Here is an 18,039-nt window from a genome sequence, read left to right as displayed (position 1 = left end):
TACTTGACTTAACTGGAATGGTCACATTTTGATATAAATCTCCTACGTAGCACATTTATATTCTCCATTTGTGTTGCCCACAATTAGTGGGTTATCTCGGCCTGTGTGATGAGAACAAGTCACGAACCTGAATCACGTCCTGGATATAGACCCACCTTTGCTGTCCCCTTACCCTTTTTGCTGCGTATTGTCACTTGCATTAAGGCTGTTTTTATCTATATTTTCTGCCTAAATCTAAAAAAAAGCAAAAATCCAACACGTTTGCATGAGTCTATAACGGGGCCTTTATTTTGCCACATCAAATAATCATCTAGTTCCCACACTAGGGCATTCACAAATTACATTTTTAGTACAGCTATCTGTGTTTCAAGACAATAAGTAAAATGAAAGACTTTTAAAGGAGTTTATAAAGTCTATGACAGAGCAAGCTTAGTCGTTTTCTTTCTTTGAGGTCTATGGTCATTATTAGTCTTTGTTCACAGATGTGGGTTTGCTGACAGTCACCTAAGCCAAACCCCTCTGCACATGAGACAGACAGAAGACACAGGCACGGAGGGACCCGGAGTCGTGATGGTGGGAGGTACCTGGAAGCAGAAAGGAGCTCTCGACAAAACTTCACCCACTTCATGTGGGGAGGACACAAGGTATTGAGGAGTGGGTCATTTCTAGATCTTATATGAGTTTAGAGCTTTTCTGAGCTTGAATCCCAGCCAGAACTTCCATTGACTTCCCTTAAAATAGTCAGAACCTAGACCCCACCTTTGGCATCTCTGAGTTCAGAGTTTATCTCAACCTTAGTGCATGCTCATAGGAAGTCCTACTGGTCTGTAGTTATCCCAGTGGACAGGCCAATGTACAGCCTGCCATACCCACTGTCCCTTCTGCTGAGGAGGGAGGCCCCAGTGTGTTTCTTAAGCATGTTGCCCATGTTCCGCACCACGTTATCCTGGCTTCCCCTTCCACCCACATTACAGCTGATTGGAAAGGAGTGGACACCTCCACGTGGGCACTCGATCTCTAGTCTGGCCAGTGACCTGTGAGGTAGCCTAGGGTAAAAAGGCTCAGCCCAACAGGAATTTGAGTTTTGAGGAGTCTGCATTTTAGCTGGACGTGGAGATAGGGATGAAGACAGAGATGATGGAAATAGAGCTAGCGATGGAGAGTTTCTGAAAGGTACATGAGTTGAAAAGATGCATATATTCAGAGGAGCCAAAATGGAACCAAAATTATGGGTTAGCCAAAAGTCAACAATGCAGTAGAGAAAAATCATGAGGAGGGATCAGGAGAAGATGGGAGACAGGCTTTCAGTCACCGTGGGAGTGGGGGATAGAAGCCTGCCAGCTCAGAGGGGAGAATGATACAGCCTATCGCCTAGTGGTTCACTGGATTCTCCAATCCCTAAACTTTATTCCAGGATCCCTGAGGCTGGGCTGCAGGGCTGTTCCTAGGATTCCACAAGATTTCAGACTCCTTACTCCTGCCTGTTTCCTTACAGGAAGACCCTATCACTGATTAGACAGGCGTGCATCTCTTTCTTGCATGGAAAGATCTGAAGAGAAAGGAAAAACAATCCTTAGTCTGTGCAGCTGGGTTTTTTGCAAGGCAATATGGTCTCTTTCTCAGCAACGCAAAGTTTTTGCTGGATAAAAATCTCAAGAGCAAGACCTTCAATCATGCTTCAATTATGCAAGAGAACTCCTCTTGGCCTTGGGGACATGAATATCCTAACAGAAGCAAAAATGTTCCCAAATAAGTTATCCTTTCAGTCATTATCCTCAGCTAGAGGCCAGGGGTGGTGAGGCAGAGCAGGAGAACCAATGGGTTCACTTATCATAGTCACGTGACTCCCCATCATCCTAAGATGCTCAGAATCCGGAGGAGCCTGTTGGAGGTGGTGGGAGAGTTCCAAGTGAATTTTGAAAAAACTCCCTAGACCAGCCTTCTTCAAACTTTAATGTGCATAAGAATCACCTTAGAGTCTTTTAAAAATGAAGATTCTGAGCAGTGGGTCTGGGGTGAAGCCCGAAATTCTGCGTTTCTAACAAGCTCCCACAAGATGCTGATGCCGCTGGTCTGGGGACCACGCTTACAGAAGGAGACGGTGCAGAGAAAAGCCACTCTCCGTGGAACATCATGTCATTAGTGCTCATTAAAATACATGCGTAAATCATGGCCTCTGAGGCTCTGAGAGCTATTCCATGTCACTTGGTTGGGAACGTAAATGAACCGACTCTCAATCCCTTTAGCAAAAAGGAAAATGCTTGGAACCTTATCCCTGAATTCCAAACCATTAAGAAAGGGACGTCAGTAATTCTTTTTTCTTAGCAAATTTGTAGGCTTTGAGCTAGAAGAGTGAACAGGCTGGGCATCAAGGTTGGAGAATAGTCAAGAGACAATTCCAGCTGGCTGAGTTGTTTCATGAATAAAACCTTAACACTGCATAGTGAAGAAAAGGAGAACCATCTAGAACTAAGCACATCATATGGAAACAGGCCCTACTTCAGACTAGGTGTTTAACACAAATGCCTCCCCATCACACTGACCTATCCAATCCATTTTATAAAACTACCTGAGAAAGTGGGGCATCTAACACAGAGAGGCAGGCATACCAGTTGCTTCCAAAGACTCTTAAAAGCCTTGGGCTAAAGTTGCTGTGCTCCTTGTCTAGGGGCGGGCCATGGGGAGGGGGAAGAGCCTTCCAGCGTGGCCGTTGACTATAGAAATGTGTGTAAGGACTCCTTCTGAGCTCTTGTAGCCCATTTACAAGATCGTCACCTTAAGAGAGGATGAGATTCAAGGACATCTAGGACTGGCTCAGTCTCAAAGCCAGCCAGGATCCCTGCAGTTGACTTTCTAGCCTGCCAGTCATCCACCCACCATCCCCACAATCCCACTACCTTCTGTGATATAACCTGAGAAGCTACACAAGCCATAGATACTGCCTACAGATAGCTGGGGCTGCAGTAGGTTCCCTAAAAGTGGCGAGATCACCCATGGGTAGGCTGCTGGCCAACAAGGTGACTAACCGGCATTGGCATTGCCTTTTAGGTGGTGGACATGGATCTTGGGGGCCTTGCAGGTATGCGACATTTCCCTTATTACCCTGAGTATTACACTTGGACTTCCCACAGGGTGACCCAGTCTTTCTGGTTTGCCTGGGACTTTCCTAGTTTTAACAATGAAACCAGTGAAAAGTTTTCCAAGAAAACTCCCAGTGCCTGGCAAACCAGAATGGTTGGTCCCCTCTCGGACTAGTGAGGTCTGGATGGTGAAGAAATCACATGGGAATATACGAAAGGAACAGACAAGCCCAAGGAAACTGGAAGATGGAACTTTCCTGGATCCTAGCAGTGTTTTAGGAATTGGGATTCATTCATAAGGATATTAAAGAAAAAGGTTTTGGAGGAGGGGCTGAGGTGTTAAAGCCTACTAGGAAGCTTTTCCTGCAACTGGCTGACTTGAAACTGAGAGGTGTTTTATTTTAACGATGTTGCCTCCTCCCTTCCAACATCATTGAAAGTTCAAAGATAAAGGGAGAAATGTTCCCTTGTGCTTGTGTAGTAGACAAGAGCTTGACCATCAACTCCAATACACTTCTGAGGATGACGCCAATAGGAAAACTGGGTGGGAAGCACCAAGGGATAAAAAGAGCTGGCATTCTTATTGAACTTACAGAATCAGGACACAAAACTTAGGATGCATTTTCTCAAACCAAAGGTGCCAAAAAGAACCAAATTCCAAACCATATTAATACTAAATTTGATATTTAAAAAAGAGAGAGAGAAAATCTTGTTGGAAGCCCACATTGGACCAGGCACTAATTTTGAACCCTTAAAACAACCAGGTACTAAAATCCTAAGAATACCAATCTGTAATAAAAAGATAACAAACCTGATTTTTTTGGACTCTGACTTCGGTGTCCATCTTAACCAAGCAGGATTAATTCATGACATAGGAGTTCCATGAGCTTATGTTTATTTATAATATTCAATATTCCCATAAGCACAAATGTTGCAAATGGAAGGCTGCATTTTGATAATGCCCATTTCTTCATTAAGATTTCATCATCCACCTACATTAAAAAGCTTCTCCCTACACGCTGTGGCTTTCACTTTCACCTTGTTTATTCCTGCCTTATTTGCTTAATCTGGAGATCTGGCTTCGCAGGCACTCTCAAATTTGAAACAAGCAAAGTTTGTGCATTAGTGTGTCCTGGGCATGCATGATTTATGAAAGGCAGGTTTCTTGGCACAATTTAATGCTACAGAAGAGACTTTGTTTTAAACATTAAAGTGAAAGTCAAGAAGTGGCAACAACAGATGAGATATTAGAATATATAGCTGTAAAGAAGTTTGGGTCAAGAGTTAACCAATTCTTCCTTGGTCTATTTTTTAACCTGTGGACTGATGCTCTGACCAATTTAATAGGTTATAAGAAGCCCAGACATCTGATCAAGAAAAAGGTGCTCTTTCTTGTTATTTGGATAACTTACCCAACCAAACCCTCACTCTGCAAAAAAATGTAATTGCCAACATTTATATCAATGGAGAAAACAAACATCTTTGACCAATCCAAAGTATATTTGTCTTCTCTTTATTAGGCGTGCTAATCATATTCAGGTCATCATCCACCATCAAATTCTTACTTTTACAGAGTCCTTTATAAATCAATCTATCAGCCAGTGTCATCAAGTCTCTTAAAGTCAAAACGGCCATAATATCGAGAACTACCCTGAGTAAAATTGAGTCCAACCCTTGCCATATGCCCATGGAATACAAAGGCTCAATATACAAGTCTATGTTTCTCATTGCTAAACGTGACCTTAAATAATAGAATTTTTGTTTAAGAGTTATAACTAAAATATACTTACTAAGCAAAAGAACAATTAAATTAATCATTCTAAATGATACCTTGTATTTGAGATGTTTCAACCACTTCACACACAAAGTCATGTCTAACCTTTCTTCACAGATGGTTAAATTGAAGAAGTCATGAGATGATAACTCAGGTCCTCACAATAATTTTACTTCTAAGTTTGTCATTATTGCTCATAAATGCTTCCAGAAGACCTGAAAGCTTTCAAACCAGTGTTAGGAAAAGAGGACCGATAATGCCCATGGCTTGAGCAAGCTCAGGATTCACAGGTAACTTGTAACTTTGCTTCCTACATAAGCCTGCTATAACCTTTATGGTGGAAGCAACTCTGAACCACACTCAACATTCAGGCCACTTGTCCACTTCACAGAACTCTGGCCAGTGGATAGAGCCCTACACGGCACATGGACACACTGGGTTACCTTGTAGATTTTGCAATGGCAGAGTCATAATGCCTCCAGCTGCAGCTGCGGCTACAAGCCCTTGGATGTTGGTGAGATTCGCAGTAGGCAGTGTGAGGACCAGACCTTGTTGCCCTCCTAGCTGGCCGGCCATGTTGAAGGGGATGAGGATAGGCTGGTTGAGGGCTGGCGTGCCTCCCGGCATCACGCCAGCCACAGCGGAGGCTAACTGCGGTGCCGTCAGAAGAGGCTGCAAGGAAACAGAAAATCCCAACTCACTTTCCAGTGGAAGATTTTATTTGCGTTTTTGGAAGCTTCCATTTGGTTTGCACTTCCTCTGAGGAGCTCAAATATCTTTAAAAGTAATACCTTACACATATATAATTCTTTCAATGAATTTTCATTTGATCCAACCCCTATATATTTGAAACTTTCTGCTAATTTATTCTGTGTTATTCCAGAAAGAACTCACTGGGATCGGGGATTTGTTTTTTTGCTTCAAAAATAGCAATAAAATTCCATTTTTATCTATTAAATTAGCAAAAATAATGTAAAAGATTTACTGATTGCTAGTAAGTCTGTAGTGACATTATTATGTGGACTTAGGACATGTACCCTGGCGTGAGCCTTTTGGAAAGCAATTTGGAAATTCATATCGAGAGATAAAAAAATATTCATCCCTTTTTGACTCAGAATATATCCCTGGGCTATAGCCTGAAGACATAATTCAAACAGAAAAAAGATAAATGTATGAAAATATGAATTACATTTTAAAGTACATAAATTTTGAAAAACAGTTTGTTACAAGACTAAACTTAATAAGATATTACATAGTCTTCAAAATGGATCATTATGACATCTCTTTAGAGAAATAGAAAATGGGGCTGGCCCAGTGGCGTAGCAGTTAAGTTGGTACGCTCCACTTTGGCGGCCTGGGGTTTGCTAGTTCGGACGCCAGGCATGGACCTATGCATTGCTTATCAAGCCATGCTATGGTAGGCGTCCCACATATAAAGTAGAGGAAGATGGGTACAGATGTTAGCTCGGGCCAATCTTCCTCAAAAAAAAAAAAGGAAAAGAAAAAAAAGAAAAATAGAAAATGTTTATAATATGAGAACACATAAAATAAACTGGATAATAATCAAGCAAACAATGAAATCATTATTAAAATGGTAAAATTGTATATGTATAATGACAAGATCTAAAAAGGGATATAGAAAAACAAAAATATTGGATGTGGCTAAATTTTAAAATCTCCTAAAATTTCTTTTGTTATCAATCTAACATTCTTTGCCCAGTTAAAATGGCATTAAAAATACATGTTAATTTCCACTATTTGTCCAATAGCCATTGTTTCATAGGGAAAGGAACCCTCATAGGTGTGCTCTTCGGGCACCAGACATATCTGAGCTTGATGTGGGCTCTTGACGAGGATGACAATGGAGGGATTCCCACCCTGGCCAGGCCAGACGACCTAGGGTCATTGATCTCAGAGTCCTGGATCCAAGACTTTCATCGCACCCCTGTGGGAGCTTTGTGAGACATGATCCCACGTCTATTTTCCTTCTAGAGGAACCAATACAACACTCTTCTTGAGGGCTTTTAACTTTTTTGTTTTTAGTGCTTCATGATTCTATAAAGTAAAAGGTAGCTGGATAGAGACATGGTACAAAGCCCCGTATCTGACAGCCAGCACTATTCTAATGCTGCTGTGTGCACATCAGCTCCGTCATCCCACCAAGGAGATGCAGAGAACTTCACAACTTGCCCAGAGTTCCCTATCTAGTGGGGGGCGTGGTTCAAGTCCAGGCAGGCGGCCCCAGAGCCCAGGTTTCACCCCCTTCTCATCACGCCCTCTCAATACACAGAACAGACTTAGAGAAGGGGGGCTGTTCACTTGAAGAATGGGGGGAGGAGGGCTGAGCCCACCCCTGGCCATTCCCTACGGTCTCCCTTCAAGGCCCCTTCCAGGGAGCCCTCTGAAGAAGCCCTGGGGCTTCAGGCAGCCAAGTTTTAGAACCATTGCTCCAGATGCTGTGAGCCTGGCTCCTAATTAGTATATTTGCCAGACTTTGCTAAATTCTCACAAAGTAACTGAACCTCTCTTTAAAAAAAAATAAAGTTACTCTAAAACACAAAAATAAACATACTTTTTAGCAATAAGTATAAAATTATAAGCCGGTGCTCAGATTGCTGGTGTAATATCACTGCCAATAAAAATATCACAGTAAGGGGCCAGCCCGGTGGCACAGTGGTTAAGTGCACACATTCCGCCTTGGTGGCCCAGGGTGCACCGGTTTGGTTCCCGGGTGTGGACATGGCACCGCTTGGCAAGCCATGCTGTGGCAGGCATCCCACATATAAAGTAGAGGAAGACAGGCATGGATGTTAGCTCAGGGCCAGTCTTCCTCAGCAAAAAGAGGATTGGCAGCAGATGTTAGCTCGGGGCTAATCTTCCTCAAAAAAAAAAAATCACGATAAGAGGGAGGGCAAACGTGTAGTCCTCAGACTGCACACAGGCCACAGATTTTGGAGATTTGGGCCTGTAACATTTCTTTAAATTGAATTTGCAGGCTTTAAGCAGGGCATGAACTTTCTAGTTTGTCATAGCGCCTGCCACTTCTCACTGTCTGGGTCTGTCGTGCTATATATATAACCCAGAGGCTTTAGAGTTTGTCACCCCAGTATGTTCACACACACACACGCACACACACATACACACATGCATGACGTACGATGTCATAGCATGAAATTAGCAAGGATGTGGCTGCAAGAAGCCAGCAAAACTCCCTAAGCTTCCATAAGAGCAAACGTCTCCCCAGGTTTCCCGTCCTTGAGCACAGAGGCACCTGTGCTTTGAGATGGATCTTGGGCTCTGAGGCCATAGGGAGATTTGATGGCGGCTGGAACGAGAAAGTCAAGACCAACCCATACTCTAAACTTGGATTTTCAAGCTTTGAGCTGGTGAGTTGACAAAGCACTGAAAGCGGTTAATTTCCAGGAACAGCAATGACAGCAAAAGAGAGAGAAGGGCCCAAGAATCAGCTTCTTTGTCCATAAAAGCTGAGCGAACTCTGAAAGCTCACTCTAAATGACAGAAGTTAAAAAAAAAAAACCAGCCCAGCCTTTCATAATTGTGTTCTACATCTCCATATAACCACACCAGGCTGCAAAAAACAAATATTGGACTTTAAAAAATAATGAATGTATTTCTTTATTAATGCAGGAGCTGCATGTGATGTACAGTATTGTCAAACCCAATAAGCTGAACTTGCATTAAAATTGCATTAACTTTTTTATATTAAATCACATCTTGTATTTCAAAAATGGCTATGGTAAGGTTGAAATAACTTAATTTTCTTCACACTCCAGTCATTAAAGTTTTACTTTCCAGAAAACTGCATGGTAACCAGCAGCACCATTGTAGTGGGTTTTCAAAAGAAAAAAAAAGTTTCCAAATGATTAAAACCAACATTGCCTTTAAAAAGTTCTGCAAACACATTTTTTTTTCCTTGATGGTATTTAATAAATAATGTAGTCATCCAGCTTCCCTTACAAAAATTTATCACCCTCTTTGCTCTGTTGGAGTTAATTGGATTTAACTCATTACTATTTATTTGGTTATTTATATGGTTAAATCATCCTAAATGCAGCCTGTTGGAAAGCACTTGAGACATACTGACCTGTGGCCCAACCGGGAATGGGGGGTGGGTCTGACTGCCCTGGTGTTGGTCAGGAGTGCCAGGATCTGAGAGTGCCGGGTTTCCTCTGGCCCCTGCAATTCAAAAGAGAAGTGCTCGCTTAATATGAGATCCAGCCCGGGAACTGCACTTGACCCCATTTTCCTGTGATGTACATAACATTAAGGCACAGATGATATGCCAGCGTGGCTCATCAATAGCTCCAGTGCTCAAATCACTTGTCAACTGCATAAATTATGCTAATGGACATTCAGGATGGCCCAAGTCATTGCAGGAGGTAGAAGGCTATGACAGCTGGGAAAGTGACACTATCATCAGTCACGCTAATAGGCTTGCATTATGTATCAGTTTGCGTGGGGTACGCCACTGCATCACATGTGTGGGAAACTGCATCCTTTACATGTAGACTGGCAACAGCTAATCTAATTTCCCAAAGGCGGAGAAAGCATCATCTCAGACACGACCAAGTACATCTATATGATCCCTTAATATGGCTTTGTACCCTTAAGCCCTTTCCCCATACACCCTTCAGACACTGACTCTTAGAAATGTGTTTTCCTGAAAACAAAGCCTTTTTCAACGTTGCCTTACGTAATGTCCTAAAAATACTATAGACCTCCTTAAGCAAGCTTCCTGGGTGCTAACTGAAAGAGTAGGAACCCCACGCTTCCTCTAGGGAGCCCCACTATGCTAAGGATAGAATACAACTTACTTCCTTTGCTGGAGTCCTATTGGATGCCGACGCATGAAAAATGAAATCCCACCAAAACAGCCAATCTTTCAGACCTTCTTAAACATTCTGGTTTCCCCATGTGAGCTTATGTGCTTTGTCTCAGGACGAATCGTAGCAGGCAAGATAGTGGCAATGACAATAAACACACAAAGAAACCAACAAGTAAATCTAGAGGCATTTTTGAGGGTTTTTAGTTGTTAGTCGGTAGCTTTTGTTTTCTTGGTGTTTGAAATCTGATTCCAAGCCATTCCTAACAAGATCTTCATTCCTGATGTTTTTCCTGTGAATAGCAAGTGGAAGACAATTCCGGCCCTGTTTACCGGCATGCCATGGATGACCAAGAAAAAAAGATAGGATTCTGTCACACTTATAAATTTTAAAGCAGGTATTATTGGCTCATTTAAAACAAATTCTTCTATATATTCTCCAAAGGGATAGACTTATAAATAATGGAAATGTGGAAAAAAATACTTCAGTACATTAAGTTCCAAATAAAATTGACTGCTACATATCATTCAATTCACTTCTATCTCCACAGCGATGTGTCAATCAGAACAGCATTTTATAACAGGATTAAGCAATAAATGTGCAAAGCCATTATGCAGAAATCTGAAAATCTGATTAATTTGTAATATTTTTGGGGGCAGAAAGTCAGGAATGGACATTGCTTGGGGAATACTTACAAGCATTCTATTGAAATTTCTAAATTGATTTGGAACAAACTAATAAAAACGCAGACTTGCTGACATTTTATGAAGTGAATTCTGTCAAAATATGTTTGGCATTTTAATGATCACTGTCATTTAATAACAAGAGTAAGATGACCCATCATAAGATGCCACCATCAATTTCCCCATAACGTGGAGACTTTTCTTCTAAATTTTTTATATGTGATTTACTTACTATGCTTGAGTAGCAGGGCACTTGAAACAAGAGGTGCCTTACGCAGCGTAAATCTCATAATTTCCGTTCTTACATACCCACATCCTATTTTGCCTTAATATTCTCAGCAGAACTTTATATACTTTTATAGAGCTAACCAGGTCCCCAAAGTGATGCTTTTTGTCAAATATTCAGATGAGGTAAATTCTCAAACGGCTAAAAATCTACCTTGGTTTAGCTTTTGAAGATGTTTTAAAATTTTTGCTTGCTTCTCCTTATTCTCCAGGCATGGATTTTTACACCAGACTGTGAAAAGAGAGTTTCGCAGTGCACAGAAAAAGAGAAAAATCCCTTTACACAATTAAAAAACATGCATCTTAATTTTTAAAAGTCTCTATACGATGCCAAGCCCTCCCATCTCATATTTCTTTCACGTGTACCAGGCCCACTTTCTGACTCTGTTCCCAACGACATCCCATTGCAATATTTAGGATCTGTCCCATACGAACAGTGCATCGACCAGATTGTCTGTTATCTGCAACTTTACACGGATTACGTTTGCTTACATTTTATTCTCTGTTACTGGCGGTCCCCACCAGCATGCAGCAGCTTGTTTTGAAGCTGGTTATTCTCAAAAACTGTGTTCAGTGCAGCACAGGGCAATTCCACACAATTTCACGTGTAAAATGAAGTCTTTCACAGGCTCCAGAGGAGATTATGTATGCTCTCCCGCCTGGATCCGAAAGTCATGTTTCTTCTTAATGCGCATCTCCATTTTCCCCAAACACATGTATCATACTTAACCTTGTAGGACCATAAACTAATCTGTCTGGTTGCAAGGCAGCTTCCAAATCAGAGGCCTTCTCGGAGCCAGAGGGGGAACCCAGCAGTCAGAATGAATAAACGACATTAGCTAAGGGCTTCAGAGAGATTTGAAACAACGCCGAGCCCGCGTTCAGCAGAGAATCTGAGATTAGAGCTTTCCGTGGGCACAGATACAAAAACATGAACTTAAATGGGTTGGGCAGTTTCCTCCCGATCAGGATCCTAGGAAACATGTTACCTCTCTAGAGATCAGGCGAGTCCAGAAAGCTCTCTGTGGCCTGCTCTGAATTTAATAGTCTGTGCTCTACAGGCAGCAACGGTGAGCTCCAGTAAGGCAGGGACTGTGTTTGCTGGCTCATGCTTTCATACCAGCCCCTAATGTAGGCCTTTCATTCACTTTGATCGGATATTCACTCAACAGAAGTAGAGGCTTGGCTTTTAATTTGGGGGTGGTATAATTCCCTTAAGATAGGTATCGCCATCCTTGACTGTTTACTGTTGTTGAGCATAAACTCTGGAAATGTCTCTAAATTGTTAGCTTACTGGTAAATTCTACCTCAGATTTAGCTCTGCCACTTAACTAGGTATGTGAACCTGGGCTTGTTTGCCAGCTTCTTGATGCATCAGCTTCCTTTGGTAAAAGCCTGGGAAAAGAAGAGTACCTCCCTCACAGGGTTGCTGTTGTGACGATTAAATGAGCAAATATATTTGTGAATTGCATGGAATAGGGCACGCTTGCCATATAAATGCTGTTTTCTCTTGACTATTATTATTTAATAAGATTGAATTTGTATTTAATATTATTTAATTTGCCCATAATATTCACCTGCCCCAAGTCAACTAAATACACACTCCCAGCCCTATGCGTGCAGCCCACATTCCCTGACACACCACCCTAGCTGCACATTCTGCGCCACTTGATGAAAGTTTGGAACTAAACGAAATGGTCAGGCCTTTAAGGGTCTATGAAGTGAGATGGTTACACATAAAGCTTCCTTTCATCCACGGTAGCATGATCAGGAAATACGGCACAAAGATACTGGCAAATAGCTTCTAAATTCCCACACAGAACAGTGGTTCTCACGCAGGCCTGTGAACCAGGATGGGATGTGGAGCTTCCTGAATACACAGAGGTTCACGTCCTTCCTGAGGCTACGACAGAACATCGAAGGGGTGGCTCACATGGACGTTTTATAAAACTCCACCAGTGATTGAAAACCAAGGGAGAAAGCAGGGGCTTAGATGCTGCCCAGGTGAGTGTGAATCTTTGCACTGAGGATGCCTTACACAACTGGTTTTTAAGACTAGCAGACGAGCTGTCAGCTACCGTTACCGGCTGGGCCTTCCGAGTTTCTTCACCTGGGGCGTTCCTCCATCTTGATCCTGGCTGACTTCCAGCTTAGCAAGGGGAAGAAGTGTCCCAGATGCATCTATTTCATAATTATAATGTTCACAGGTGAACCAAGGAGTGTAAAAGCTGATTTTAGAGTGATCATAATATAAAATTGAAAATAGCTATATAACAGGAATCAACTCTCTGCAAATACAGGCACTCCTGATATAAGTCTAAGGAGAGGATAGGTCATAAATGGTGAAGAGAATGAAAGACTGACTAGGAGTTTGGCTGATACACTAGGATAAAACTTATTTTTAATTTTAAAATGCCTGCTTGTCAGAACCTTGGTTCATGCAACACCATCTTTCCAGTGTCGATCTCGGATCGGAAACCTGCAAAGGTGCCTGCTGAGTCTTGGCTCTGCAGGGCTCGACCATCTGTAGAACTCTTCTAAAGAAGTCATTTTAAAAAGCAAATATAAAATTTTTAATCCTGAGAGGATACACTCCTTTCTGGAGCCTTAACCCTGTACCTTTGCAAAGAGGATACAATGACCAAGCAGATTGAGAAAGAAAGAGAATTCCAATGTGAATTGCTTATCCCAAATAAACCCGTTCCACTTTCTCCCATGTGTGGGCCATCCCTGCAATGTTCAATGCACAGGATTCTCTTGTTAACGACCCATGCATTTTTAATGAACCGGGTTCTTCAAGGGGCAGAGTTGGGGTTTCTGTTCTCTATGCATTAGCACAAACATAATCACATGAAGGTCACAGGGATCCCTCAGTCTTTCTGGTATTCATACCCTCCTTACCCACTGTTTGCAGTTTTCACTGGCGAGTGAGGGGATGCAAAGGTTGCTTATTATAAGATGGATAGTTGAATGCATTATTATTTCATGTTGGCATGTGAACCCAGCTAAGCAGGGCAGAAGGCCTCTCTAAATTAAACTTCCCTTCCTTTCCATTTCTTCAAGATTATGACATGTCAAGCAGGGAGTGGAGGTGTCTATAAAAATCTTCTCAGCACCACTGCCACTGTTGGCCACTTTTTATTGCCAATTGGGATTACTCTACGAGACTGGCCACACACATATTTATGGACAGAATGCTATGCAGACCCTCAGTGGAATCAGAGATGCTAAAGTAATAAGCCACACTTGAAAATCAAACATTCATTAATTCACACAAGGGTTTGTGTGTTTTTGCAAGTTCTGTTGTCAAGTACTTGTAACTTCGCCCAGTGAGGCCTGGAGAACAGAGAATTAATGTGAAAAGTGGATTCCCTGATTCTTCTAGTAGGTGACTTATCTGGCCTTTGGTGAAGGAAATTTAGCTTTCTTTGAATGTGGGGTCTAGGTGCTCAGTGGTCCTAACTGCTGATATTTATTTAGAGGCTGCACACACACATGAAAAATCAAAGTGAGAGTTGGGGTATCTACATAAAGCGTAACAAGAAACCCGACAAATCTCTTATTTGGACTCAATTATCTGAAGATGTTTTCATAATATCTACCAAAACTATTCAATAATTGGTTCAGTTCTACATGTAGACTTAGTCTATGTGTGTTCTGGAAGACTTTAAAGACAGTTTTTTTCTCTCAAAATTTACTCAATCTTCCTTCGGTCTTCTTCTGACAATTTTTTATCATTTGTTTTCACATCCATCTAATAAAAGCAGAGTTGAATTCCTGTGATATCCAGACCAATAAAGGTCTCAATTTCTGTAAATGCCTCCTCTCAGAAAAGAGATGAACAAAAAGAGAGTCATCAAACATAGTTAAACAAAATCCCATGCCACATGGGGGCATATAGAGAGTGTTAGGGGCTGGATTTGCCCCTGACTACTGCTGTCTATAAGAGTTTGTTTAAGTTCTTTCACGGCAAAGACTCTTTCTCACTCACCTTTGTGTCCCTGCAGGCCAGCTGTGGGCCTGGGCATGTGTGTCTGTACACATGCATGCATGTATATGTGTGTATATACATGATGTACGCATGCTGGTGCTTATGTAGGTCGTAATGAGTTGACATTTTTAAGGTGATGGAGATATGTATCGAACTGAGGTGAAACAATTTACACACAGATTTTTAAACCATCTGAAAACGGTTTGTCTAATTTTTTGAATGCCTTTTTTAATCTAAGAAGCTTTGCTAACTTCAGTACATTTCTCCCAGAAAATGGACACTTCCTTTGACAAGGTCATTGCAAGGGGTCACACTCAACACCGCACTCTATCCAGGGATGAAGTCTTTTCTCTCAACTGATTGATGGGACTCTGGCATGGCCCCATGGATGGGAAGGTCAAGTATGTCCTGTGCTTTTATACCCATCTGTGGAGCTTCCTGGCCTACTTCACTCATGCTCAACCCTACACCAGGGCCAGCTACACAATTTGTAGGGTTTGGTACAAAATGACAATGCAGGTCCCTGGCTTGGGCCTTGGAGATCAATCTCCCCATCCCTGGGCTGCTGCCCCAATCCACAGCAGAAGGGCGAACCCAAGGAATTGCAACCTCCTGCTGGGATGTGCGGAACGCCTGTTTCGGGGCGGGCCGGAAGCCCCCACTGAGTTGCACGCTGAGCACATGACCCTCCATGTGCCTGACCCAGGCTCCCGAGAAGGGTAGAGGGGAGAAGAAGGTAGCCACGCTTGGGCTTCCAGGGATCCTTGGGCCCCAGGGGCGGGAAGCAGGTGGCCGAGAATTCACCCTGTCCTGGGGAGGTGAGGAGATAGCAGCTAGACAGCCAGAGGCTCCAGCCTTCCATCCACCACATGTTCTTGCTGTCCCATAAGACATTATTCATAAAACACAAAATCAAAGATTAGTTATTAAGAATTGCAAGACAGTGACCTCAGAGAATTACCAAACATGGGGTCCTACTAGGTGCGGAGCCCTGTGCACTTGCCGTGGTCGCCCACTATGAATTGAGCTCTGCCCATGGCTGACTGTCACCCTCCATTGACTCAGTTTCCATACAATTTTGGGTTACTATTTTTCTATCAAGGGATTTCCTCATAAAAGTTCCCCAAATTTTGAACATTTGACTTAAACCTACAACTCCTTTCAGCAAGCCATTCTTCCAAATCAGTGAAAAGAGTTATTTGTGTCTACAGAGAAATTCAGACATGGCTTTTTTCCCCAACAAGAAATCGAACCTACAAATCATCAACGCATCTATTATACGCCATTATCAATGACCACATAAACATACTGTTTGGTAGAAAACTAAGATAAAATACTATTTTGTTTTCTATCAATTCTCAGTTACTTATGCCTATAATGAGGAGATGGGGCGTGAATTCCTCAAAAGAGAAATCACACAGAAGATGTCACATGTCTTTTCTCAGCTGTAGACCTATCTATCTAACAGTGTTACGCTCTCACTAAAAAATGGAGATTTTCTCTCCTGACTGACTGCTACATCATCGCCAAGCTTGACCACAAGGATATATGATCTAGATACTCCAAGGCAGTGTAATTGGCCTGGTTTTAAAGCTCTCCCAGGTTACCTACCCATGGTAAAACATGCAAGAATTACTAAAAACTGACTTTAAATGTGCTTGAAAAATGGTCAAAGCTACGAAATGACGTGCTTTGAAATTTTGGTACTAGGTTAGATGAAGAGAGAGAGAGTGTCTGTGTGTGTGTGTGCGTGTGTGTGTCTGTGTGTGTTTTGGGGTGAGGAGATAAGTGGAGCTGGTCCATTCTTTTTTTTTTTAAGATTTTATTTTTTTCCTTTTTCTCCCCAAAGCCCCTCGGTACATAGTTGTATATTCTTTGTTGTGGGTCCTTCTAGTTGTGGCATGTGGGACGCTGCCTCAGTGTGGTTTGATGAGCAGTGCCGTGTCCGCGCCCAAGATTCAAACCAACGAAACACTGGGCCGCCTGCAGCGGAGCGTGCGAACTTAACCACTCAGCCACGGGGCCAGCCCCTGGTCCATTCTTTTTTAGCTAACACCTGCATTTGGAACTGTGGGGTTCAAGTGGTAGGGTGAGAGGTCAATGTAGTTCTTTTTGTAATACCCGATCGTCCAGCCTCTTCCAGCAACATGCTGGCTTGTTTTCTAATATCTGCAAGGCTCTCTTTGCAGCCCTACAGACCTACAGGGCTGCCTCATCAAAGGTCTCACTGTGAATTTTTAAACTGTCTTCTGTTTATTGAGACTCTTAACCAAGCATCCCCATAAAATACAGACACCTGGAAACCCAAGCGTGAAAAGGAGGTGGAGGTGAAATAGAGAAAGCTATGTCATGGTAACACGAGCACAAACTCCTGGCTCAGACTGAAGTTCAGTGGGAACCACAGTAGTGTATCACTGCCCTCTCCTCCAAGACCCTATGTGCCTTCCAGAAGTCTGAACTCTGCACAACCCTTCAGTGCCAAGAAGGCTGCCGATCTGACATTCAGCATATGAGTTAACCATGAGCTCCCACAGAATATATCATTATTTCAATTGGAAATGATGGTCTTTGGGTGCAGTCTCTTCTGATAATACGCGTGGTACAAGATCTTGGAGACCCCCAGTGCAGAAAACTCGTGATCCTCCATCGCAGTGGCTGCCTTTGTGACTGCAAAGAGCTAGCGATTAGCTCATTGGCTCTCCCAGACTCTGGACCTCACAGGGCAGTCAAATTAAGCGAGCTCGCTGATAACTGTGTGAATGGAAAGATCTCATCATTTAATTTTGCCAAGTAAAAACATTTTTAAGAATTGCCATGCAGTGGCATTATCACACAACAAAGGTATTTGAATGCCCTTCCTCTGCCCCAAAGGATATGTTCTCAACTTAAAGGATAATTCTTTAAATGAAGAACTTTAGCCTAATGAAAAACTCACTGCATTGGCCTTTTTTTGTTTTTCATTTTCCCCTCGACTAGTTTTGTGGTGGAGGGACAATGATCCATCACAGAGCATTCGGGAGCTCCTTGTGGACATGTGTGGTTTGAGGAACCAGGATGCCCTCTCCCTTTACACCTCCAGGCCCAGGAAATGTCTGACTAAACACTCCTAAAATGCTTCTTCTTTTGAATAAATAATTCCTCTTTTCCCTCAATCCTTTTGTTCAGAGACATCGATATAATTTTCCTTATATATAAAGTTCTGTGCCAAGTAATACATTAATTACCTCACATATATTATTTCATCGACCCTTATAATAACCCTATAAGGTGTTTATGATGATTATGTCCATTTATACAGGAAACTAACCTTTCCAGAGGTTAACTCACTGTCTATTACTCATAGAGAAGTTAGTGACAGAGAGGTGACTGTATCTAGGCTATC

General features: G+C 42.3%; 1 protein-coding gene across 9 annotated transcripts in view; it reads right to left on the bottom strand.

Moving 5' to 3' along the window:
• POU6F2 (POU class 6 homeobox 2) overlaps nt 1-18,039 on the bottom strand; it is a 459,268-nt gene that overhangs the window by 243,697 nt on the left and 197,532 nt on the right. For all 9 annotated transcript variants that reach the window (XM_070264192.1, XM_070264189.1, XM_070264187.1 and 6 more), the window contains 2 exons: nt 8,960-9,051; nt 5,298-5,526 (listed from right to left, as the gene is read on the bottom strand). In XM_070264192.1, coding sequence (XP_070120293.1) covers nt 5,298-5,526; nt 8,960-9,051 — 321 coding nt within the window. The remainder of the gene's footprint in view (nt 1-5,297; nt 5,527-8,959; nt 9,052-18,039) is intronic.

The sequence above is a fragment of the Equus caballus genome, chromosome 4 (assembly GCF_041296265.1).
Source record: "Equus caballus isolate H_3958 breed thoroughbred chromosome 4, TB-T2T, whole genome shotgun sequence".
Taxonomy (NCBI): Eukaryota; Metazoa; Chordata; class Mammalia; order Perissodactyla; family Equidae; genus Equus; species Equus caballus.
Note: the sequence above shows the minus strand (reverse complement) of the source record. Positions and strands in the feature narration are given on the sequence as shown.